We start from the raw sequence: 27,609 nt of genomic DNA, 5'->3' as shown, positions 1-27,609 counted from the left end.
CTTGTCTGCAATTTCTCTCCTACCATTCTCCCTTGAACTACTAAAATCAGGCTTTTCCTCCACCACGATATGCAGACCAGCTACTAGTATTCAGCTCTTCACTGTACTTGATTTATCAGCAGCATTTGCTCCTCTGAAGCAGCCATTCCTCTCAAAGCTTTTGTTCAGTTTGCTTTTCTGGACATGGTAGTCTAGGGTTTTTCAAGCTAGATGGCTGCTCCTTCCCAGTCCTCTTTGCTGTTTTCTCCTCATTACCTGAAATCAATATACTGGTATTCCTAGGATTCAATCCTTGGAGCAATTTGCTTGTCTGACTACACTCATTCTCATGGCGATCTCACCCAGGCAATGACTTTCAATATCTATACTGAGATCTCACAATATTTACCATTATTTCTATGATGAAATTTTAGATCCAACTCTTTAATATTTCCAGAATTTATTATAATGTGGGGAGATAATTTTCCTTCAATATGTTACTTTAAATAAACATTTATTTGTTAATATTTCCTTTTCTCCTTGACACATCGTGGTATCTGAATATATACACATTTGTTTTGTTCATTTTAAGATATATTTAAAGAATCATCTATTCTTTTCTGCTTACCTTTTATTTCCTATTATAATGTTCTGATTCCCTTCATTTTATAGTACATTATAAATTCTGGTAAAGCAAGACCCTATACTACTCTCCTTTTCCTAATTTTCTTAACTTGATGTACTTATATATTCTTCCAAATGACATTTTGATTCATTATTTTAATCTCTTCCCCAAAAAATATTACTGGAATTTTTATTGAAAATGCATTAAAGCTGTTTGTAAAGAATTACTATCTTTACACTATTCAGCTATCCTCCCTAAACCCAGGAATGATACTCTTCTCTATTCAAACATTTTATGTCTCACAGTTTTTACTGTTATCCATATGGGCTATGCATTTGTTATGTTAAAATTATTGCCATTTATCTTACATTTTCATTTTAATGGTGAGCGTTACATTTTTTTGTTTCAGTGTATTTATTAACTGGTCATTACTGGCAAATATTGACAAAATATAATTTTTACGTGTGTTTGATATCCAGCCACTTTTTTTCTGCTTCTAGAAGTTTCTTGCTTGATTCTTACAGTTATTTTTATATTTACAACAATAATATTTGCAGTAGTTATAATTGTGTCTTCCTTGCCAGAGCTATATCTAGTATAATAATTTCATTTTTTGCATTGATTAAGTCTCCCAAAAAATGTTAAATAGGAGGGTAGTCAGCTTCCTATCTTATTGCTGATTTTAATATGAAAGCCTCAGGTCTTTCACCGCGAACTATGATGCTGGTGATTAGTTTAAGGTAAATATTTTTTATCATGTTAAGAAAACTTCTTTTTAGTCCTGACTTCTTAAAGATACCTTCTTTCAATCAAGGCAGAGTATGGAAATTTATCATATGCTTATTTGTGAGGACTGGAGTGGAGGTGAAGGTCTTACCCATCCTTAAATTCTTGAAATAATCATGATTTGGTTTAAGTGTAGCATTTTTTTCACCAATCTATTGGCTTGTAAAATTCAATAGATAATTTCAGGAATGTGGTTAACATGCATTCTTAAGTGAGAATTAAATGCATTTTTCTTTCTTATGCAATCGTCGCTGGAATTTTTAATAGTAATGTCACTCCATATGAATAATTTAGAAGCATTCATAAAATATACAGTTTACTTTCATTTTTATTTAGGATAAAAAGTTGCTGTCATTATATTGTCCTGTTTTGACCAATAGGCTATTATATCTATTTTTGTGCCTTAAGGATCCTTATTAGAGGTCTATTTTCTGAGATATCCCTAGGTGAAGTAAAAAATACATACATAGGTGCATCACACATGCACAGCTAGTATAAATTGCTGTGCTCTGAATTTTTATATTTTCCTTCAGGGAACTTATAACTTCTGAATTTAGACAACTTTGTTTATCTTTGAAACAGCCCCATGAGGCAAATAGAAAATAGCTATTATTACTCCGATGCTATAACTGAGGCAACTGAAGCATACTGATTTCTTTACTATTTGTACTGTGTTTCCCAGTTTAATATCGTATCCACTACACAGTGCAATGCCCTCTATGTTGGTATAGTGGTTATAAGCATGACTCTGATCAGACTGCCTTGATTCAAATCCTGGCTTCATCCCTTTTGGGCTCTGTGGGCCTAGTCAATTTATTTAGCCTCAGTGGTGTCTTAATTTCCTCATTTATAAAATGAAGATAAGAATAGTACCTACTCAGAGTTTTTCTGTGGATTCAGTGAAATACTAGATAAAAGGCTTAGAACATTAATTAGCTTGTGATAAGCTCTGTAGTGGAAGTGATAGCTATGATGATTGGTGATGATAAAGATGATCATTACCATACATGTTAGCCACTATTTATAGTCTAAGAACCAATCAGATGATAAATAATCAAAAATTAATGTAAAAACCACCGTTATATCCAGCGCTATGCTAGATTTTCTCACGTTTTCTTCTTTTTTCTTTATTCCTTTCTTCAAAAATAAGGGGTAGAGAAGAAACGAAACTATAGAAAACTTCACAGGCTAGGCATTTCAACTGTTAAATAAAACCCACATCATTTTGTAACTATTCTCTTCATAATTCCTCATGACACTTACAAGAGAGCTGTTGCTTCTTTGTAGGTGCTAATAAATCCTACACATAGGCATGTGATTACCAATAGCTCAGTGACCATTACCCCTTAAGGAAAATTTTCTTCAAAATGGAGGAGTAAAACCTACATGATATTGAACCCCAAGCCAGAAGGGGGAGAAGAGGTAGGTGAATTAATACTAATCAGTACACACATACACACACATACACAATCACATAGATAGATAGATAGATAGAGTTTTCAGAGTTTATATAACACACACATCTATGCCTATATTTATTTATAAACATATATATTCTCATTTAATTATCACTATAACTCTATAGTCAATATTATTTCTCCTATATTTTACGTGGGAAAATTGAAGTCCCAGCTAGTGCAAATAACTTCTCAAGACCAAATACTTTGTGGAAATATTATTTTCACTCTGTCACAATTCTTATTTTAAAATGAAAAGGATAAAATAAATCTCTATCATTGATCTGCCCTGTTGTCTGTAACATTGTCAGTATCTGTGGTTAATCAATGAGCTATATCCTCAGTAAATAATCTCATAGCTATAATCTACTGTATTTAAGGTGCTTTATAAACCTTATCTTATTTAATCTATCTGACCTCTTACCAAGATAGGAATTATTAGTATTTCATTATAACTCTGAAAATTAATCCTAAAAAAATTTAACTTACAGTGCCTTGGCTGAAAAGCATTAGACTCGGGTTTCAAATCCACTGCAAAATGGTACCTGGAGATTGTGAGAGAGAGTAATCACACTTTTAACTGATTAAATGAGTTTGATTTGAAGGTCCAGGTGAATTATACCCTAGAATACTGATGGAATCTGCAGTGTGATTAAGAGCCATATATGAAAAATATTTGCAAAATCATAAAAATATAAAATTTGTCACAGGATGGAAAGCAGTGAAATGTCATTCCAAGTTTGGTTTTTTTTTTGTTTTTTTTTTTTTTGTGGTATGCGGGCCTCTCACTGTTGTGGCCTCTCCAGTTACGGAGCACAGGCTCCGGACGCACAGGCTCAGCAGCCATGGCTCACGGGCCTAGCTGCTCCGTGGCATGTGGGATCTTCCCAGACCAGGGCACGAACCCGTGTCCCCTGCATCGGCAGGCAGACTCTCAACCACTGCACTACCAGGGAAGTCCCACTCCAGGTTTTATAAAGGAAAGTATTGTAGAATATGAGAAACAGATTGAGTTCGATCTCCAGTGAAACATAAACAGTGCTTATTAGGAATCAGAATAGGTTCCCTCAAAACAAAACATATCAAACTAATTGCTAGAGTTACTATGTATATAATATCTGAGACTCTAGGTCCCTGAATCTCAGTATAATTTCAAATTCATCAGACAGTGTGATAAATCATATGTCAAATTTAGTAAAAATGGTAACAGCTACCATGTGTCCAACCTTATATATGTACCAGAACCAGGGCTTGCCACTGTAGATAGATCTTTTCTCATTTATTCTTACAGTAAATTTATGAGACAGACAGGATTATTCCTTCTAATACAGTTGATGAACTGATGCTGAGAGAAATTGTATAATTTGCTTAAGTCATAAGCCTATAAGGGTTAGATCTATGGTTCAAACTCTGGTTTGTTTAAATAGGCATTTGATAGAATGTTTCATTATATCCTCACAAACATGGTTGAAAATATGGGTCAAGTGGTAATCAGTTAACAGAAGTTAGAAGTTGCTGAACAGCCTGACCTCGAATAAGCTCTAGAGATGTCTCCAATAATGAGGCATAGGATTTGTGCTTGACCCTGTCATGTTCAAAATCTGTATCAGTGATTTGGATGAGATCTATCAAATATTCAGATGATGTAAAGCTAGAAGTTAGACCTACTGTATTGAATGGTGGTCAAGAATCAAAAAGAGCCTAGCAGGTGGAACTATGAGCTACAATTAACGAGATGAAATTAATAGAATAGGTTTTGAACTTAGGTAGGCTCACTTGTTTATTCATCCTTGAGGCATTTGTTAATAAGTATTTCCAAAGTTCAGGCACTGTGGTGGGTGCTGGGAGAATAATGATGAGGAATGTGTGAACATTGCCCTCTAGGAGTTTATATTCTAGTGTTTAAGTGAAAGAACAAAGGAAATGACACATAGTAGCAATTTCTGTGAAATAGGAGTTCTTACTTGACTACAGATTCATTTGTACAAGATCAAGATCAGGGAAGGAAGTACATTAAATATATTTGCAAAATTTATAATCTCTATTTTAAGAGAAATTCTGAGTAACCAGGGTTGTTAGCTGTTTAGCTTGGGGAAAAAAAAGATATTTAGATTGATAAAAGATTTAGGAAATAATAGTGTTCTTTAGATATTTGAGGACTTTCCCCAGGAAATGGAAATTAGACTTAATCTGCATAGCTTCAGAAGGCTGAATTTGGATCACTGACTAAAAATTAGAGTGAAACAAGTTTTCATTCAGCATAAGGAAAAACTTTATAGCTTGTAGTTACACAAGATGAAAAGGGCTGCCTTATAAGAATCCATGTATTTAATAATATGTCAAGGAATGTGTAGAGGCATCCCTATAAGGAAAGAAGGTTAAGTAACTTCTCATCTTAGTTTTAAGATACCAAATATAAATATAATATTCATTTGATCTAGTGGAAAAGTATATACCACCAGTTTTCCCATGTACAAAAAACAAAAACAAATGCCATATATTCTAATCTACTATTGAAAAGATAGTAGCACATATTAATTTTGAGATAATTAAACTTCTCATTAGGCGTCTAAAATATAAAAATTGTTCCTAAAGATTAATATCTATACAAGAGAAATATCATGTCCACTATTTCAGAGCAGACGGGAAAGTCATACGAAAGGTCGATGTCAAAAAGTTTCAAAAATAGCATCATGATTTATGTGCTGTGTTTGTGGACCTAACAGGGACATTTGATTCCGTTAACCAAGTTTAGTATGTTAGCAGCCCTGTGAAAGATTGACTGTCCAAAGAAAGTTAAAATATTTGCTTTCTCTGTGAAGAAATTATACAGAGTTGTAGATATAAAAGAGGCAAACCATGTTTTTCAACCTCTGTATTTTTAGTAATGATTAGCATTATTGTTTTGATTCGGTTATCAGTGTTATATAAAATAACTCACGCAGTTAGTTTCTTTACAAAGGCAAAAGCTGACAATTATTGTTCTAGATTCCATGTATTTTGGGGCGTATGTTCTTAAAACACTCCCCAGTTGACACTTATTCATCATTTGGCACCTTGCTGAAAGATTTGAGACTGCAATTCATAGATAATTATTTTATCTTGGAACCGTTATCGCTCACCATGCTACTGTTAAATATGGAATGGCTATTTTATTGCTAAAATACAGTGGTTCCTTTGGATGATTGAATAAGAGAGGATTATGGTACTTAAATCAATATCCAAATACGACAAATCGTCTTTCCCTGCTAACCACCTTTCTGCAAAGTCATCAGACTTGAAGCTTGGCCTTTTTCATCTTAAGAAGCCTGACCAGTTTCCTCTATAATACCTAGAACATGCATTCATTTATGCAGTCATTCAAAATAGTCATTGAATGTCAACATATGTCAGTCTCTGTGTTGAGCTAGATGGAGCATTTAGCCCAGACTTGGGGCATCAGGGAATGTTTATTAGAGAAAGCAACAGTGAAAATGAGAGCTGAATGAATAGGTGTTAGCCAGGCAAGAGGAGGAAAAACATTCCAGAACAAAGGATTTGCATATGAAAAGTCCTAGAGGTAAGAGAGAGCACTGCATAATTTGAGAATTTCAGATGGCCGCATATGGGCTTAGCATAGAGTGCAAAGTTTGCAGTGGCTAGACAGAAGGCTGGAGGGGTACACAGAAGCCAGATTATAAAGGTCTTCCTTGCCATGCCAGAGAGATGATAGTGACCTCAAAGGAAATGGGAAATGCAGGAGTATTAGCAGGTTTCAGAAGAGATGAGCTTGATTTTTGTCATCTCAAATTCAAATGCTTTTGCATTATGCAATAAGACCTAGCTAAGAAGCAATTAGAAGCATAGTCGGGAACTCATTAGAGATAGATATCTAGGCAGAATATATAAAATTTAGAGTTTGGGGTACATAGAAGATAGCTGAAGTTCTAGTAACGGTTAAAATCACCAACGTAGAAAATGTAGGAAAGAAAAGAGATAAGAGCCAAAATTAGAATCAAGGACCCCAATCTTACTCAACAGAAAGGGGAAGGAGAATCCATGAAGGAGGGTTAGAAAGAGTAGCCATAGAGGTAGGAAAACAATCTACATACTGTACTATTAAAGAACCCATAGGAAGAGAAAATTTCAAAGAAAGAGTGGCCAGAAATATCAGATGCTGCAGATAATTCCTATATCATGAAGACTGATTATTGTCAGTAAATTTTGATTTAGCAACAAAGATCTTATGCATGAGTCTGGACTTATCTTTCAATAGTGAAATCAGAAGCCTGTTTGGGGGAGGGGAATAGATAAGTTAGGAGTCTGGAGTTAACATGTACACACTACTATATATAAGATAGATAAACAACAAGGACCTACTATATAGCACAGGGAACCATACTCAATATCTTGTAATAACCTATAATGGAAAAGAATATATATATACATATATAAATATATATACATATATATATATAGAGAGAGAGAGCCTGTTTAAAGAATGAAGAGGTGAAAGGGAGATGAGGAAGTAGAGACCAGCAATGTAAACAATGCTTTTAGAAAGCCTATCAAACATAGGATGGAAGTTGTCCAGAAACCCCAGAGATTTTTTTTAAGATAAGAAAAGCTTGACCAACCTCAACTGTCAATGGAAATAAGCCATCAAAGAAAGAGAAAGTGCAGGTGCTGGAGGAAATGGGAGACAGGAGGGCCTTCTTCCTAAACCAGAGTTTAGGAAGAGAGAACCTTTAGACAGAGAACAATACACCACTTCTTGTGGACAGAACTAAATGTCGAAGGGATGGAAAGTAATGCAGACAAGACGGTGTGCTGTTTGGCAGGAAGCTAAGGGAACACCCAATGAAGGCTTCCTTTTCCCTGAAAATAGAGGGCTAACATCCGCTGAGAGTGAGGTGGGGAATTAGAAGGTTTGAGATTTGCATCCTATCATATAGAAAACTGGATCCATTTAAGAGTGAATTATAGAATCTACCTGTAAGTAACACAATGTGTTTTCAAATATAACAACAAATAATGAAAAAAAAAAACCCACGGTATTCTAAAATTCATTGTGATAATGGCATGGTTTCTCCCCAGAGAGTAACATAAACATAAAAAAAGTCAGAGGAAGAGACTTCAGTTATTGTTTGTGGTGAATGACCACACATACCATACCAAACACTGGCCATTAGATGACCCATGAAAAATAAATATGTTCTTCTAGATTAATTGAATAAAGCAAAGAGCACAGCATATGGAAAATTTACTATAGAGCCCACAGGTGGCTATGTGGTTCCAGCTGAGCTGATCAGGAGAGGGGTTCACTAGCATATATATGCATGTATTTTGTTACTGACATTTTTGCTTCTTAACCTTTAAAAAAATACTATTTATAAGAAATTACCCTTCTGACCATTCCAAATGTAGTTTTATAAAATCAAGCTAAAATCCAACCCTAAATTCCCTCTATTTCTTCCTTTTTCTCAACTCCTAAAGTCAACTGTCCCATTTCCAGTAAATTCCACATTTCTTATTTGCCATGTTTCTTATTTGCCATTTTAAAAAATTTTTCCAAAAGTGGAAATAAATTCTTATAGGTTAGAATATTATTTTACCTTTTCCCTCATTTGATTCCTCCTGGTGCCTTTCTCAGTACCTGGCTTGTAGCTCTTCCTAAGTCCTTATTGCGTGAATAATCGCTAAATATATTGTTAAATAAAGTTCCACTTTGTGAGAATTTTAATTTCAAAACTGTTTACACAATATTCTGAAACTGTGCTCATTTTCTTATGGAAGTGTCTTAAAGCATATTACCCAAGTGCCTCTTACTATGCAAACATAAAAAGAAAATATTGACTTGAGATCCCTGGTTTTAGGTTGGGTCCTCTCTATCTATAAAGAATGATCAACATTTGGCAAGAATTAGGTGAATAACATTCTTAATGTGGTAACTAGGCTGACTTTTTTTTTTTTTTTTTGCTATTCCTGCCTCTTAAAATATTTAATGTTTTCCACCTTGGTTCGGTTTCAAATAGCCCACTGATGGGTATGCCCCAAGGCCCCAGGATTTTTAGCACTTTTTTTAAACACCTTGTAGAGAAGAAATGTAAATAGCCAGATGCTACAATAAATTTTAGAAATTTGTGAAGTCTATTCCCCAGATTAGAGTAAGAGAAAAACTAATGCAGAGATTGATGTAGGGAAAAGAGAACAGAAACTCTTGTCAGTATAGCTACAACAGCCCAGTATTCGTTTCTCAAATCAAAGAGCTTCTTTAAAAGTATGTGTCAATATGTTTAAGAGCTGAGTTCTCTCTCAATGATATGTGCGCGCACATGCGCATGTGTGTTCACAGGAGCACACAAACGCGTAGGTGGGGAGCTGTATGATAAATTACATTACTTCATTAATTTAAAAACAAACATCCCTCTTCCTTTACAGAATTGTCAACATCACACTGCTGGTGACTTCTGTGAACGATGTGTTCTTGGATATTATGGCATTGTCAAGGGATTGCCAGATGACTGTCAGCAATGTGCTTGCCCTCTGATTTCTTCCAGCAACAAGTAAGATTGTGAAATATTACCATGTTTCCCAATCAGTAGCACCATCTGCGTAGCACATGGGCTTTCTATGATTTGGCTATTCTTTTCATGTCGACAAAAATCTCAATTTAAGATAGAGTTTTTAAACAATATAAAAACATGACAAAAGTGAGCACATAACCCTCTATGGTTCATTTTTCTTTTAAAACTCTGTCCCAAGTAAATAATGCTTATTAATTAAAATGTAAATACCAACATTAACTTATATTTATGAAATAAATAATATATGTACAAATGTGCATAATTTTATAAATTTTTAGAAAGGTCTAGTGTTTGCATATAGTTCTGCCATAAATTCAGCTATGAAGGATTGTTTGATGCGTATTATATAAATTTTGTAGCTGTTTCCATTCATTTTATGTGTTTAATTCATGATTGGTAAAGAATTATGAAGGAAATAATTGAAAAATAATGTTGTTAAAGCAGGGGGACTTATTGTTATACTCCAGAGTAAGTCAATATCTCCCAGAATCACAACCCCCTTTCTGTTAAGATAGTCTGAGCTTGGTACCATGGAAACACAGCCATAAGTGGAAACAAACGCTGGCATATTTTATTTTAGTGCTGTCAGAACATTCTGCACTGTTTATGTATTGATGAAAACCCCTAGGTGTTTTCATTACCTTTTTGCTAAGGCTATCTATACTTTCTGCTAAGTGATTTATAGACATCAATCTCTACATTGTAGGGCATTTATTTCTCTAAGAATTTGCTTTTGAAAAGAATGTAGGGCACTTTGTTCAGAACTAGAATCCTTATCTTGAGTGTATAAGAAGCACAAAGCAACTCAGATGAAGAACTATTTCCACCTATACTCACTAAGTTTCTTTTTCCATCTCTGGCTTTGTTTACATTTTGTAAACATTTTCTCATAATTGTCTCCCTTTCCTCTGGAAGCACCTCTTTTTGGGTGAACAGAGTCACAAGTTTTGCATAGGGTCTCAAATGTAAATTTTTAGGTAAGTGGTGTATTGATGAGGATAAAATACATGATCTTATTGTTCATCCAAGCACCAAGTGGTAGGTGTATGAAAAATATCATTTTCCTTTCCCTAATCTACCTCTGATGACCAGATTTTGAACAAGAGAATGCTGTTTATTGTTTATTAAAATATAAATGATCTGGATTAGAAAAATTCAATAATTAATTTATAATTTCCTATTGGGCGGACTATAGCAAAAGCTCCAGGAGATATAAAAAAGAAGCATAACATCTCTTGGAGAGGCTCACAGTAAAATGTGTGTCTTCAGAGAGGTCAACTGAGATATAAAGAGAATTCAAAGGCACAAAGTACCACAGTTGACTGTGGAAACTTAAAGAACATATTTAAAGAAGTAGGAGTATTTATAATAAATTTTAAATGTATTTAAATTATTAAATTTACAGTGGATTGAAGGGTTTTTACTGGTGGAGATAGTAGAAAATGTAAGGAGCAAAAGCTTAGCAGCAGAAAACACAAATCATGTTTAAGAACTGTTAAGAGTTTGGAGCATGGGTTCAAATAGAATTTCATAATTACAGAAGAAAATGAATGAGAGAATGGAGGCCATAGTGTAGAAATCCATGAATACCAGTCTAAGAAATTGCTATTTAATTTTCTATGTAATGAGGAAACACTACACATTTTTATTAAAAAAAAAGATTAATGTGATGAGAGCCACACTTTAGGAAGACTATTATGATGGAATTGAGTGTAATGAATTGAAACAGGAAAATAAGAAAAGCAAAGAGACTGATTAAAAAGCTATTGCACTAGCTTAGGCAAAAGATAATTAGAACCTGAAAGTAGGTAATAGCAACAAGAATAGAGACAAGGAGATGGATGTGAGAAAATTGTTGAATGCAGCTCTACAGGGTTGATAACTAATTAGATACAACAGGTTTAGGCAAAGCAGGATTTGAAGCCAGGGATTTGTAGCCAGGTTGACCCCCCAAAATGGTGGGGTCATTAACTGAAATAGAAACCAGGAGAGAGCTGCTATAGAAGAAAGACAATTTATGTTTCAAATAAGTTAACTTGATATGAAAGGTCTATCTGAATGGAAATATGCAAATAGCCACAAGAAATCAAAACCTGAAAATTGGGAGGGCAGATGAAGGAAGTGATATGTTAATAAATGAATTATAGATAAGATTCCCCAGGGTCATGTTACTCAAGGGAAGCACATGGAAAGAAGGAAAGATAAGACTATGTACATTAGAGAAGTCAGAAGAGAAAGAAGAGCCAGGACAAGAGCTATGAGGGAGGCAATGGAACCGAGGCCACACTGCCACTGACACAGTGAGGGAAAAGAGCAGCAGAGAATGAGCATTGGATGCTGCTCTCCCAAGGGAGACTAAGTACATACAGTGGCAATTAACTGTGCAGGTCCCTGATGGATTTTGGCAATCAATAGTGGAAGCAATTAGGTCACATGGGTGTGAGTGTACAGCTCTAAGAAATGTGAAGAAGGGAAAGAAATAGTACTACCTTGATTGATTAGCAGGATCAACAAAAAAGTGTTTTCATATTTGTTTCACTTTTATTTTATATGAGTTATGTAATTTAAGTATATTTTTATACAAAGGACACTGTAAGAATCAAGTATGAAATCAAAGTGGCTAGTTCAGTGGCTTTCAAACTTTATTGATTGCAACCACTGTAAGAAAACCTTTTTTTAATCATAAGCTAGAACACAAAAAATGTGTGTGTGGATATCTAGCTAGCTAGCTAACTAGCTAGCTAGCTATACATATATAATATATACTGTAACTTCTATTCAATTTTATTGTCTTGTATTATTAGAAGAAACTTTAGTCAAAACCCACTAAAGTGATTTCATGACCCCCTAAGGTCATCACATAAAGTTTGGAACATTCATTAACAAAGTAAAGACCTATGTATGATGAGAAGAGAAGCACTTCTCCCTGAGATAAGAAAAAAAGATTCTGAAACATAGATGGAGGAGGCTGAGATATCCCTCTTCATAGATGGAGGATGGTGAGTAAGTGATTACTAACTCACCCACATATTAGTTCAAGTCTCCAATATCTCTTACCAAAACAAATACAATAAACTTTTAACCATTGTGACAGTACAGCATTGCTCATATACCCTCAAGGGTTTTCCACTGCCTACCAAGGAAAGCTCAGATATTTTAGCAGAGTATTAGAAACTCTCTGCCATCTGACCCCTCTTTCCAGGCTCAATGCCCTCTCCTCCCTTCTACAATGAGGCCAAGTTTGAGTTTCTCGGAGCTTTTCTTCTCCAAATGTGTTCAGCAGTTTTTGCCAGACAAAGAAAAAGCTGCATGGTTTCACATATGGGTGTAATCTAAAAACGAACAAGCTCATGGAAACAGTGTACAACGGTAGTTGCCAGGGAGCAGGGAATGGGAGAAATTGGGAGAGGGTGGTAAAAGGGTGCAAATTTTCAGTTATAAAATGAATAAGGTCTAAGGATCTAATACATAACATAGCGACCACAGTTGATAATACATTATTGTATAATGGATACTTACTAGGAGAGTAGAACTTGTGAATTCTCACACAAAGAAAGGTAAATATATGAAGTGATAGATATGTTAATTATCTAGATGGTGGGAATGCTTTCACACCATACACATATATCAAATCATCACGTGTACACTTTAAATATATTACAATTTTTTTTGCCAGTTACACTTTAATAAAGCTGAGAAAACACAAATAGATATATAATGTAATATCAGATAGCGAAAGTGCCACCAGGAAAAAATAGAGCAGCCTCAGTGAATTTGGAGTAAATGGGGTACCCTTTTAGTTAGGGTGCTTGATGAAGAGCTTCACGAACAAGCAGGTGAGGCTTGTTCAGAGACTTGAATGAAGTAATGGAGAGAGTCACCTGACTACCTGGAGGAAGAGCAGACCAACCAGAGGAAAAAGTAAGTGCACTGGCCTGGAGACAGGCCACACATAGTAGACAGCAAGGATCCAGGGCAGCTGGAGCAGAGCGAATGGGGACAGGGGAAGTGTGACAGGAGGTGGAGTCAGGGAAGCTCCAGTGAGTAACTAAATGTCCTGAAGGCTAAAAATCTGCCAATGGCAAGAGGTGGCTTAGAACAGGATAATGCAGTGAATTAATTATGGTAACACCAGCAGCATTTGCAGATAGAATACCTGTGGAATGTGAGAGAAAGGAGACAAAGGTGACTCTGTGGTTTATGGCAGAGCAAATGGAAGCAAAGTAAGCAAAGTATGGCCATTGACAGAGACAGGGAAAATGATAGAATGGTTAGCGGTATTTTTTGGAGGACAGGAGCTCAGTTTTAGATCTGTTAGGATAGATGCAATATTTACAGCCTTTTAATACTGAATGAGATCATTTAGGGGAGAAAGGACAGGATAGGAGAAACCTAAAGACTGAGCGGTGAAGCATATTAAGGGGTCAAGGACATGATGTAGATCCAGCAAAGGAGACTGAAAAGGAACAATCAGTGAACTGGGATAAGGGAGTGGGATCCCAGAAGCTAATTCATTTCAGTAGACTCCACAGGGGATGACACAGAGCAGCAGACTCTAAATCTCAGAAATTCTGTTGAAGCAGCCTTGGAATTAACAAATCTAAGGGAATGTAAAAGATGGCCTACAAGAGGAAAAACAGTCGGATTTCTGAGTGGTCCTGCAGACAGTATGAAAATTGAGAGGAGATGAGGGATTTGGGAGCATAAAGAATAAACTCTAACCTCAAGTGAGGTGTAATTCCTACTTCCTCTTTCACAAGTCCTTATATATGATGTAAGGAAAAAGTTTAGTCCACCGTAATGTCATAATTCAAAAAAATTTATATCTGCTATCCAAGGAGAATTATAACATTCCTGCATAGTAATTGAGACAGATATGTTACTATAAAGGACTATAATTTAATTATGTTGGCTCTGTAGAATTTCCCTTGAATGTCTAAAAATCTGTTTCCAAGTGCCTATATATGTATATGAGTTTGTGTGTGCACGTGTGTGTGCGCGCGCAGATGAACTCAGCATCAAGCTGGGTTAAAGGAGCTAGAAGCTTGCAAGAATGTGTCTGTGTATTTGTGGGTCTATTTTTGTGAAGGCAAAAAAAATAATTTGAATAATGATGTTGTGAGTAGTTGATCAATTTGTTCACATATTTTGCAAAGGTTAGAGTTTATTACTCATTCACGTACTATTGATTTAATGTATTAGACAGAAAATTGAAATAGTGTCCTAATGGCACCTGACCAATAGGAGTTGCAGCTCTGGTCTATATACTTTATTGTTTTTTCAGCATCAACTGCTTTTGCAGACCAACAGAAAGGAAAATGGTGTTTGCAGCATTACCATTTTGCAACGAATATATGTGTCTTTTCTTCCTAAATTTCCAGTGTACCATGCATTTTGTCCAGTGGGAATGAAGCACTACTTGTATTTGAGAGAAGTTTGTAACAATACAAAACTACGTTTTAGCGTAGTTTAGTTTTCAAGTCTTGTCTAGTATTTCTTTTGTGGTGTAAGGTGATCAAGGATCCTGGAGAAGGGCTGACTGGCCGTGGTCTGTCAGTGTTGTAGTGAAAACAGGGCATGTTATGTGAGACCTACTTACTAGAAGAGATTATAAAATTGTCAGAAAAGCTTATTCGTTTTCATGCAGAAAGATTTCCATTCTTCTTTCCTCACTCTAGATCACATTATTTTGTGTTTAAAGTAAAATGTAGCTTGAAATCTGTATATCAATTAGAAAAGGCACTCTTTTATTTTAAGTGAAACATCTATTCACACGTCATGCATTGAAATGCCAGTGGCGATTTGGGCTTTTTAGAAAAAAAAATTTTATCGCTTTTATGTCCCCATTTTTTTAACCTGAAAGATATTCAATAATACTTATTCTATCTGACAAATATGCAGGAATTCTCATCATGTTTTTCTTCTGATTCATGAAAAATAGTACACTTTCTCTGGGTGTTTAATATTTTCCTGGTTGTCACATAATTATTAAAATTTCAAAGTTTTAACATGGTCAGTGAGATGCATTGTTAATTCATCAAAAAACAACCATCTTTATTTGCTGACTATTATTAGTAGTACTTAGTTGTGATAGCCTACCCTTGAATAGAAACTTATAATTATAAATATGCCATTTCTAACCATCAAAAAATAGTTCCAATCATCTAGTTAATAGATAGAATTGCTTACATTTATAAAATAAATAAGTCAAAAGATTTTTTGCAATCTTTCTTTTCTGATTCAGTTTCAGCCCTTCTTGTGTCACGGAAGGCCTGGATGATTACCGCTGCACAGCTTGCCCTCGAGAATACGAAGGCCAGTACTGCGAACGGTAGGAACAGTCATGATACATTTAGAGCAATGATGCATAGAGATCATATAATAAAAGATCATAGTAGAAAAGTATTATTATTTTTATGTCATTATATTCATATTCTCTAGTAGCTTATGTGCTTTCAAAAGTATTTTTATATCTTTAGACTTTATCCAAAGAAAGTTGTTTTCTTCCATCTATTTAGACTTTTTCTAAGATTCCAAATTATTTCACAATTATCTAATTTATATTTTAGCATATATATATGTGTATACTCCAACATAGATTAGAGAGGGAGAGAGAGACAGAGGGAGGGAGCATTTTACAAGAACAAATAAATGATTTCCAAAAGCTTATCTGTAGTTAACAGTAATAAAAAGCTGGCCACACATAATTCTCATTTTAATTCACTGGAAGTTGTTGGCTAGCACTGACTGCATGCACATCACTGTTCTGAGCACTCTGGCACTACATCAGCAAGTATACACGTAATTCAAAATATAAATGGTATCAGGAATTCTTAATTAAAACCACCAAACATTAAAGTGTTATTTGGTTCTCCTTTTCAACACGCAAACAATAGTATGTAAATGCCTCCTCTCACCATATTTTTTACAAATTCTGATAATGCATGTATGTAGTTATTAAATTGAATGCTAACATGTAATACAAATGGTAAGTTAAGAAACAGAATTCCAGACTGACTGTCTAGGAAGGTTGTAATTTATATTTTTCTGGATGCATACTTTCTATAAGATCAGTATCTTGGATACTCAAGCTTATCACCACTATTTTTAGTAGGTTTTTATTCTTTCTAAGGTAATGGAGAGCAACTGATATTAACTATTAACATTAAACACACATGATAATTTCAGTGTAATTGATAACAGTATAAAGTTCTATAAAGACCCATGGACATAGCTGAGCTCCACAAACTGCTGGGTCTCATTTTTCTCTTTTATAACATCAGAATAGCTGATAGTCTACCTACTTTCCACTGACATTATGAAGATCAGGTAAATAGAGGATACCCTGCCTGAGTACCTACATAGAGGTCTCCTCTCCCATAGGAGAGGCAAAAAAGCCTGAGAATTTACCCCCCACGCCTTCCTCCAGTGGCCCAGATCTAATGACTCGCTAGTGTGGGAGTACAAAAGTCCAGCTCCTTTGCCCGAAAGCTGAACAAATCTTGAGATGCTATTTATGCTCCAGAGCTTTCCATGGACTTAGGCTAAGACTGGGACCTCACCTGGAATCACACCATTGCCTGGATTCTTTCTTTTCCATTTCCTGCTTCACCCACTCCTTTGCTGGATTCTTCTAGGAGCACTTCCTTAAATTACGAATCTCTTTGCAAATATAAACCAATATTATCATCATCAATTTAAGAATCGTCTTTTAATATAACCAGCAATTGTTGTGTTGTGTTAATAATGGAAATGAATAGGTAACTTAATAATTAAACATGTTTTATAAATTCCAATTCTGTTTCTATAAGTTTGCAAAATATATTTCTAAATAATTCTGTATGTGGTAACTTTAAACACAATATCCACTACTTGCATATATATATATATATATATATATATATATATATATATATATAACAGTACATTCACAATTTCCATGCCAACAGAGATTTGTAACAATTAGGTAACTAAAAGCAGTATGAAATCCAAAAACATTTCCCTTTGTTGTGGAGATATATACATCATTTGAATATGTATATTTTAATGTCAGCCAGCGTGCTTTAGTGTTCATGCTTAGGCTAATATTCATTTCATGCCCTTGTAAAGACCAGTAGGATGATGACTAAAACATCCCTGGATGCCAAGGGGATTATCTGCCATAATTTATGAAAAAATGTTTGATACTATAGCTACATTTGTAAATTGGAGTTTCCACTATCTATAAAAGCGTGTATATAGAAAAGACTGGAAGGGTACACTGAAATGACAATTATTGTCATAAGGCAGAGTGATTATAGAAAAATTACTTTTTTAACATCCATAAATGTTTAATCAATAAGAGGTGACAGTTTATATAGCATAGAGATGAGCAGGGTCATACACTATCAAATGGGAATGGCTTGAATTGTTTTTGCAGATCTCAAATGTTGTTACAGCTCCACATTCATCATCTCTAACACATAAATGATCAGGTTATATTTCCCTGAAAAATTGCTTTTATTCAGCTAAATTAATCCAAAGGTCTTGCTTAAATTTTTATTGTAACCTTCCAAATAAATTTGTTTCACTTCTGATAGCTTCTTAAATCATTTAAATCACCTTATGACCTGCCCAAACTCATCAGCTCTGGTCTAAAACTGCTTAAATGTCTTGAGTGTCACTGCATTGTAGAAACCCCTACCCATGCTTTGTCTTCATTACTCTTGTAACTAAAACTCTTTGAACATATAATCATTCTGAACCTGCTTAGAATTGAATTCTTTCACCTGAAAATGTTAAGAAACAATTTAAGTGGGCTTATTTAAATGATACTTTTATTGAGCATTTGTAATAGTACATTGGAAATAAAATATTAAAACCATAAGTGTATAAAAACCTAACGTTACAGATCATTTTCTTCTTGTTTTGCTTTTTCTAACCAGCATGGGATGAACTAACTTTCACAATCAGCCTGCAAATTTCTACAATCCCAGGCCACTAAAGATGGTCCAGGATTATCTGGCTAGTGTTTACAACTTTTGCCTTCAATTTCCTATTGTCTCTCAGCTTCCTCCCATATTTTCCTCTTGAACAAAAATTCTTACTGTTGATTATATTTAGGCTGACTATGTGTATAATTTATTTTCCAATCCAGGATACTCTAGGGAAAGACAGAATATGTTTTTAATACTTAAGCCAGGACAACAGGCAAACTGGGACCATTCTGGGTAAACCAGAGCGTATGGTTTTGCCAGCATCTTGTAAAGTTGTCAGACTTCCAGTAACATAGCCGACAGTGGTATATACTTAGATGAATGGTTGCACAGACGGGTAGAAGAGTGGATGGCAATTTGGCTTCATCCAGTTGGATTTCCTTTCTAATTTCTCAAGTCGGTGTTACATATTTTATTGGCATAACATTACCCCACTTCCAGAGATACACAATGAAAAATCCATCTTGAGGAAGATGTGGTAGAAAGGAAAGACCAGTCGAATTAAATAGAAAATGTAGTAGTTTATCGCCACTTGCTTCTTTTTGCTCATTAGTAAAATTAATGGGTTGAATTCCTTGGTCATTTTGATCTCTAAAATGAGTGCTTCTAGGAAAGCCCAGGGGTAAATAGAAAATTTGATTCATTTCTAATTTAAAAATGAAACCTTCAAAAACAAGTTTATGATCTAGAGCAGTAGTGGGCAGAGTATGGACCACAAAATTTGACCCATTGCCTAATCCTGTATGGCACTCAAGCTGGGAATGGTGGTTATGGGCAAACTTTGATGACAGAGAGCAATAAATTTGAGCCCTAGTTAAGTAAATTTGAGCTCTAGTTAAGTAAATTTGCTACCTCAACAAGAATCCCATTCTTCTCATTATTAGTTTGGTTTTCCATTAGTAGATTATTATTATAAAACAATTTATATTCTATTATTATGTTTTGAATTCCATCAACCAACAGTGTTTGAAAATTTCTTTCACTGCACGAGTTTGATTTTGCCTCTTGACCTGCAAAGCCTAAAATATTTACAGTCTGGTTCTTTACAGGAAAAGTTTGCTAACCCCTGATCTCTTGACTTCTGGTATCAATTTTGTTTCATTCAAACAATACACACACACACAACAACAATTTCGAGACATGACTTACTGTTAATCTCCTTTGCTTTGTCACTGTTTAAATTCAGGTGTGCCCCTGGCTATACCGGCAGCCCAAGCAGCCCCGGAGGCTCCTGCCAAGAATGTGAGTGTGACCCCCATGGCTCACTGCCTGTGCCCTGTGACCCTGTCACAGGGATCTGCACGTGCCGACCCGGAGCCACGGGGCAGAAGTGTGACGGCTGCAAACACTGGCATGTGCGCGAGGGCATGGAGTGTGTTTGTACGTATACTAACTTAGCTATTAGTTCTGGGGGCCTTGGTTCCATTTCTATCTCATTTCCAATGGGAAAGACTGACTTTTTTTTTTCTTATTCTGCAATAGCTAGTGTTACTCTTCATTCTCTCTGACACTATCTATGCACCTTCTTCCGTTTGCCTGCTGTTTTTGTCTCCATCCTGCCGAGCCAAGAACAGCTGAGAAGATCCTCAGCATGCTTTAGCCAGTTCATCGAAGACCTACAGCAGAGCTCCTGGAGGCAGATTTTATTTTATTTTGCCCATCTCAGAGTTTGCAGTTTTACCTAAAGTTGACATTGCCTTTGTGACAGATTAAAGGTCTGGGTTTATTAAATATTTTTAGAATCCTCCTGAATTTGTCATCAGTTGGACAGACACTGTAAGGCTTGAATTACAACTTACTTTTCTTTTCCGAATTTTTACAGAAATCCATGGCCATCCTGCTTCGTAACTTTCTCTTGCCCTACAGAACCTGGAAGCAGTGACAATGAACTCAAGTGTTTTTACTCATATGTTTTGTTTTGTTTTAATAACTGCTTCTGGATTCAGTAATGCCATACTGAACATACATCGAATATCAGTAGTTAAATAGAATTCTTGGATCTTATATACTAATCTAAAACAGTTATTTATAAATTTAGAGAAGACAGTTATATTATGGTGTTCTTTTCCTTGAGGGAATTTACATTAGTGGTCTTAATTCTTTCTAACAAATAGAAATGGAAATTATTTAAGTGTCTTTTATTTCAATATTTATTTATTTTAATGTATTTACACATGCCAGTATTTCTGGTTTTAACATCTTATGTGTGTCTAAAGCTTAACATTTTAACTGGAATTTTGGTTTGTGCTCTAGTTTGATGAGTTACCTCAAAAGCTAAGGCTGGCTTTTTAGATATGCCAAAAGGTAAAGACTGGGTATGTTTGGGAATATAACTTTTTAAACTTTTTTTCTATGTATTTCAACAAGCTTTGATGAAAGTGCATTGCATTTAAAATAAAAGTAAGTGTCAAGGTTGATGGGAGGGGAGAGATGAAGTGTAATATGAAATATACATTTACGTTATCGTATTCAGTTATTGGTGTATACATATTCACTCTTCTCAAGTAAAATGACATTTTAATGATAATTGAAATGGACTTCCAATGTAATCCAACTAGTTTTAATATTATTAAAACTAAATTATTAATATGGAAATATTTAACTAAGTAATATATAGATATTCCTAACCTAAATGCTAATCTAACGGACCTTGAACTTTAAAGTAATTAATTTTCTAGAGGTGAGATCAGAAAAATCTGATCTCTTTTTCTATGAATTTGTTGGTTTCTTTGCTTTCTACCTTGTTCCATTAATCTATATGTGTATTTTTGTGCCAGTACCATACCGTTTTGATAACTAGCTTTGTAGTAGGGTCTGAAGTCAAGGAGCCTGATTCCTCCAGCTCTGCTCTCCTTTCTCAAGATTGTTTTGGCTCTTTCATGTATTTTGTTTTTCCATACAAATTTTAGAATCATTTGTTCTAGTTCTGTGGAAAATGCCATTGTATTCTGATAGAGATTGGATCAAATCTGTAGATTGCTTTAGGTAGTATGGTCATTTAAACAATACTCTTCCAATCCGTAAGCATGGTATATCCTTCCATTTGTTTGTGTTGTCTTCAATTTCTTTAACCAGTGTCTTACAGTTTTACAAGTATAGGTCTTTTACCTCCTTAGTTAGATTTATACCTAGGTATTTTATTCTTTTTGATGCAATTGTAAGTGGGATTGTTTTCTTAATTTCTCTTTCTGATAGTTTGTTGTTAGTATATAAAAATACGATAGATTTCTGTATATTAATTTTGTGTCCTACCACTTTACTGAATTCAATGATGAGTTCAAATAGTTTTGGGGCAGTGCCTTTAGGGTTTTCTATATATAGCATCATGTCATCTGCAAACAGTGACAGTTTTACTTCTTCTTTTCCTTCTATCTTTCTATATCCTTAAGCTAACTTAGAGCAAGAAACCAAAGAATGGATTGACCCAGCACATTTGATCTGCAGGGCCTGTTTTGTCACGTGTGCCTATAGTAGAATTTTATAATGCCCGTGAGTGGGAGTGGATGAAAGTAGCCTGCTTCTGGCAAGATAATATTTATATAGTAAGAGAAATGTCTTCTGAGAAAAGCTTCTTTGGAGCCTAGAGCATGTATTGTACAGTTAATTCTTCTCTCTTTGGTTCATTCTCTAGAAAACACAGTTTAATTTGGCCTACATCACGGATATGTATACCCCCCAAAAAATGTAGGATAAATGATGTTGGCATGATCATTGCAGTATCTCAGGTGAGCTGCATATTGGTGGAAGGAGTCTCCCTGTATAGTTAGTTTATGCTCTTAATTTATTTAACAAATAATTTTAAATTGTGCTGTAGAGGATACAGAGAAAATGCAGAAAGCATGAAGGAACTTTTCTTGACCACCTACATTTCTAAAAGAAACTAATAGCTGCCACGGACAATTGCCAGAGAGCAAGCTAGGGTTTTATTGGATCCAAAATAGTGAGTTTCTTGCAGGACACAGGCTTTTTATACATGGGCATTCCATTACTATCATGAAGAATTTACACGAATAGTCTGTGCCTTTAGTAGGAAATATTTAGATACAAGAGTCTCTCATAGTTAGCCAAATTCAAACCACCAACGTTATCAACCCCGCCAAACCAACTCAGTGCCTGGGCACACCTGACCAACGTATCTGCTTTCAATCCCAGGCATCCCCTACGGCCCCTTCCACCACACAGGATTCATCACAGTAGTAATTCTTTAAAGGTTCACCCGTGTTGAGAGCCTTCCATGTGTCAGAAATGATGTTAAGCACTTTATATGCTGTTCTTTTCATTCTTGCCACGTCCCCATACATTATTATGTCCACAGTGTGATTTTAAAAAAAAAAAAAAACTGAAATCAACTATACCCCAACAAAAATTTTTACATTTTAAATAAATAAATAAATAAAACTGAATTTAGGTGATTTAAGGCACCTTTCCAAGGTTCACCCTGACTTTTCAACAGAGTTGTGATTTGAACCTAGATCTGTCTTGAAAATCTTACTTTCTTAACCTCTATGCTGACTGTTAATGCAAGGAACAAAAAGAAAACATGGTTTTCCCAATATATTCAACATTAATTATTTCAGTTCTTAATTCATTTACTTCTTCTGGGCTTAGAGCCCATCTTACCTCTATGAAGAAGAAAGATAAAATGGGCTTAAAAAAATGAAAAAATTTTAATGTGTATAATGTCAGTAGGTACATACATTTTTTTTTTCCCTCTGCTAACCATTAAGACTCTTTCCTCTAAGTTTTAAAACATTATGGTAGTTATCAGGAGTTCCCTGGTGGTCTAGTGGTTAGGATTCAGAGCTTTCACTGCTGTGGCCCAGGTTCAGTCCCTGGTCGGGGAACTGAGATCCCATGCGTCACATGGTGCGGCCAAAAAAACCAAAAAAAAACATTATGGTAGTTATGATAGATTCTTATTCATCAGAGATGGTCAAGTGGGGTCCTGTCCTCTGTGCAGATGAGAAGACACACTAACTGGGTGCTCAGATTTCCTCCAAAGCCTTTTCATTTTTTTCTTGTGGGGATAATTGGAGAGAGCTCTGCAATGCATTCTTTCTTTACAGATGTTGATGAGTTCTGAGTAGATATTTTATTGGACTTCCCAAATCAGGACTTCTTACTAAGTTAGGTTAATACAAATCCAACTTCTTCTTTCAACCCTCATTCATAATTTACACGTCATTTTATAAAGTGAGAACGACCACCTGCCTTTCTGAAATCTGAGACTCGGCAAGAAAAGCATTATTTATTTAATAGTAAAGTTTTGTATTGGGAAGCACAAAACTTGGATTTTTCATGTCCTATTTTCTACAGACTAGTAATTAACACTGAACAATTTGTACAATGTTTAAAATAGATTATGAGTGGTGTAGTAAAATATATTATTCTCCTAAAGAACAGAATTTAAAATTAGTAGCTGTTGGCAGGATGTCATTCTGTAAAGAGTGCCTGAAATATCATTTTATAAATATCATATTGATGCTTTCTATTTTTATTCAAAGCATATGAAATATTAGGTATATATCAGCTTTATTATTTATAGTCACAATTTATCTAAAATATAACATTTTAGAAGATGCTTTGCTTGCTAATGTTGCAAAATCAATCATAAACTGTTTTTTTTTTACCTGTAACCTAAGGTAAGCCTAACTAAATGTGGTAATGCACTAACTCTGTAAAATGTGCACTTTCTAGACACTTGATGAAACCCAAGGTTTGAAGTTTTACCCTGACTTGATACTGATCTGCAGAGACACAGTCTAGATTGTTGTTTTTATATTTATTTTTTTAATTTTATTGAACCCTAGTTGATTTACAGTGTCTTGTTAGTTTCAGGTATACAGCACAGTGGTTCCATTTTATATATGTATATTTTTTTCAGATTTTTTTTCCCTTACAGGTTATTACAAAATATTGAGTATGGTTCCCTGTGCTATACAGTAGGTCCTTGTTAGTTATCTGTTTTATATAGATTATTGTTTTCAATAGCCAGTTGCCAACAAGGATCTATCACAGTAATGCAGAGGCCCTTATGTATTATCACTAGAACCCTGCAGTACTCTTATAATCAAAGATGATTTCTAATGGCAGTTATTGTCCCCTCTATATGAGAGCAGAAACAAAATAGTGGAATGTGGTTGATTACTGTAAAGAAAATGGGACTTTCTATAATAAAAGATGATGAAAAACATCAGTTGACCACCATTTGCTATTTAATGAGTGAGGCTCTGTTGGACATGTGATCACACTCCATCCTAACCTCTTTTTTTGTTGTCTGTTTGATTTTGTTTTTGCGGTACGCGGGCCTCTCACTGTTGTGGCCTCTCCCATTGCGGAGCACAGGCTCCGGACGCGCAGGCTCCGGACGCGCAGGCTCAGCGGCCATGGCTCAGCGGCCATGGCTCACAGGCCCAGCCGCTCCGCAGCATGTGGGATCTTCCCAGACCGGGGCACGAACCCGTGTCCCCTGCATCGGCAGGGGGACTCTCAACCACTGCGCCACCAGGGAAGCCCCATCCTAACCTTTTAAACACCATCCTCTGTCTGTCCCCATTTAATCCCCAAGTACTAGTTCCTATTCAAAGCCCAGTATGGCTATTATAGTTTTCTACAACTCTAAACTGGGGCATGTTGTTCAAATCCAGGCATCAGGATAGCTATAAAAGTAACTTCTGTTCACCCTCCTCACACCTTTTTCACATCTATTTTGTTAGTGAAAGGTGCTTTGAGTTTCTTGTTGGCAACGTTCTTGGCCTTGGTCCAGGCTAGCAATGCTGTAGAACAGCAACTAGCACTCTGATTCCAGGCAATTTTCTTATTGGCCATCAGTCTCAGTCGTTTGTATATCACATTGAGAAAGCCATTCCATTGATAGATTAAGGACTTGTGCTGTTGAACTGTTGTGTAGAAGAGGCTGATCACTATTTCTTTTCTTTTCAGTCAGGCTTTATTTTGAGAGTAAACTCTACTTGATTGCAATTTGCACTCTGCAGAATCCAGGGAGTTTATTAACCTTGAAGAAAAGTAGATCACATCATCTTAAAGTTGGAAGTCTTATAAATGAGGTAGTCTAATCATCTTCTATTCGGTGGTGTCCTTGAAACAGACCATCTCCTAATGCAAGGAAACATGCTATAGTGAAGGGGCTATAGAAGATTTGAATTCTGGCTGGCCACATAAAAGTTGTGTGAATTCGATTAGCTAACTTTTCTAAACCTCATTTTATTATCCGTAAAGTGGAAATAAAGTCCTATGTACATTAGGTGGTGTCTAAGCATAATAGATGTTCGATAAATTTTAGCTGTTCTTATCATCATGGTTATTATTTGATCAGCTTTTTCAAAAGCATGATGCTTTGTGCCGCTCCTCAGTTTTTGTATTTGTTTTTGTTTTTAATTTAGGCAGGTTACAGCTTATTATTGATTCAGAAAGTTATAGTTTAATGACTCTAACTTGTGATTACCCTCGGTTACACCAGTAATAAGGAAGATTATTTTAATGCTTATTTAATTTTAATATTTTAACATTTTTATTTCTTAATTTTGAAATTCTGAACAGTGTAATTTTATTGAGCCAAATCTAGACAAGTGTATTTCCATTCCAAATTGAAGTTAAGAACTGACTAGAAAAATAAGAGGCAAATTATAACAGTAAAATTTTTACACATAGATATCATTAAGACTAACTTCATAAAAATTTTTATTACACCTTTATTGGAGTATAATTGCTTTACAATGGTGTGTTACTTGTTGCTTTATAACAAAGTGAATCAGGTATAGATATACATATGTTCCCATATCTCTTCCCTCTTGCGTCTCCCTCCCTCCCACCCTCCCTATCCCACCCCTCTAGGTGGTCACAAAGCACCGAGCTGAGCTCCCTGTGCTATGCGGCTGCTTCTCACTAGCTATCCACTTTACGCTTGATAGTGTATATATGTCCATGCCACTCTCTCACTTTGTCCCAGCTTACCCTTCCCCCTCCCCATGTCCTCAAGTCCATTCTCTAGTAGGTCTGTGTCTTTATTCCTGTCTTATGCCTACGTTCTTCATGACATTTTTTTTTCTTAGATTCCATATATATGTGTTAGCATACAGTATTTGTCTTTCGCTTTCTGACTTACTTCACTCTGTATGACAGACTCTAGGTCCATCCACCTCACTACAAATAACTCAATTTCGTTTCCTTTTATGACTAATATTCCATTGTATATATGTGCCACATCTTCTTTATCCATTCATCCGATGATGGGCACTTAGGTTGCTTCCATCTCCTGGCTATTGTAACTAGAGCTGCAATGAACATTTTGGTACATGACTCTTTTTGAATTATGGTTTTCTCAGGGTATATGCCCAGTAGAGGGATTGCTGTGTCATATGGTATTTCTATTTGTAGTTTTTTAAGGAACCTCCATACTGTTCTCCATAGTGGCTGTACCAATTCACATTCCTACCAGCAGTGCAAGAGCGTTCCCTTTTCTCCACACCCTCTCCAGCATTTATTGTTTCTAGATTTTTTGATGATGGCCATTCTAACTGCTGTGAGATGATATCTCATTGGAGTTTTGATTTGCATTTCTCTAATGATTAATGATGTTGAGCATTCTTTCATGTGTTTGTTGGCCATCTGTATATCTTCTTTGGAGAAATGTCTCTTTAGGTCTTCTGTCCATTTTTGGATTGGGTTATTTGTTTTTTTGTTATTGAGCTGCATGAGTAGCTTCTATGTTTTGGAGATAATCCTTTGTCAGTTGCTTCATTTGCAACTATTTTCTCCCATTCTGTCTTTGGTCGTGTTTATGGTTTCCTTTGTTGTGCAAAAGCTTTGAAGTTTCATTAGGTCCCATTTGTCTATTTTTGTTTTTATTTCCATTTCTCTAGGAGGTGGGTAAAAAAGAATGTTGCTGTGATTTATGTCATAGAGTGTTCTGCCTATGTTTTCCTCTAAGAGTTTGATCATTTCTAGCCTTACATTTAGGTCTTTAATCCATTTTGAGCTTATTTTTGTGTGTGGTGTTAGGGAGTGGTCTAATCTCATACTCTTACATGTACCTGTCCAGTTTTCCCAGCACCACTTATTGAAGAGGCTCTCCTTTCTCCACTGTACATTCCTGCCTCCTTTATCAAAGATAAGGTGACCATATGTGCGTGGGTTTATCTCTGGGCTTTCTATCCTGTTCCATTGATCTATCTTTCTGTTTTTGTGCCAGGACCATACTC

At 35.4% G+C, this 27,609-nt stretch overlaps 1 protein-coding gene across 1 annotated transcript in view; it reads left to right on the top strand.

Annotated features, from left to right (window-relative positions):
• LAMA2 (laminin subunit alpha 2) overlaps positions 1-27,609 on the top strand; it is a 613,890-nt gene that overhangs the window by 437,672 nt on the left and 148,609 nt on the right. Inside the window, 3 exon segments of the mRNA XM_032650802.1 lie at positions 9,268-9,392; positions 15,658-15,744; positions 19,575-19,768. Coding sequence (XP_032506693.1) covers positions 9,268-9,392; positions 15,658-15,744; positions 19,575-19,768 — 406 coding nt within the window.

This window comes from Phocoena sinus, chromosome 12, assembly GCF_008692025.1.
Source record: "Phocoena sinus isolate mPhoSin1 chromosome 12, mPhoSin1.pri, whole genome shotgun sequence".
Taxonomy (NCBI): Eukaryota; Metazoa; Chordata; class Mammalia; order Artiodactyla; family Phocoenidae; genus Phocoena; species Phocoena sinus.
Note: the sequence above shows the minus strand (reverse complement) of the source record. Positions and strands in the feature narration are given on the sequence as shown.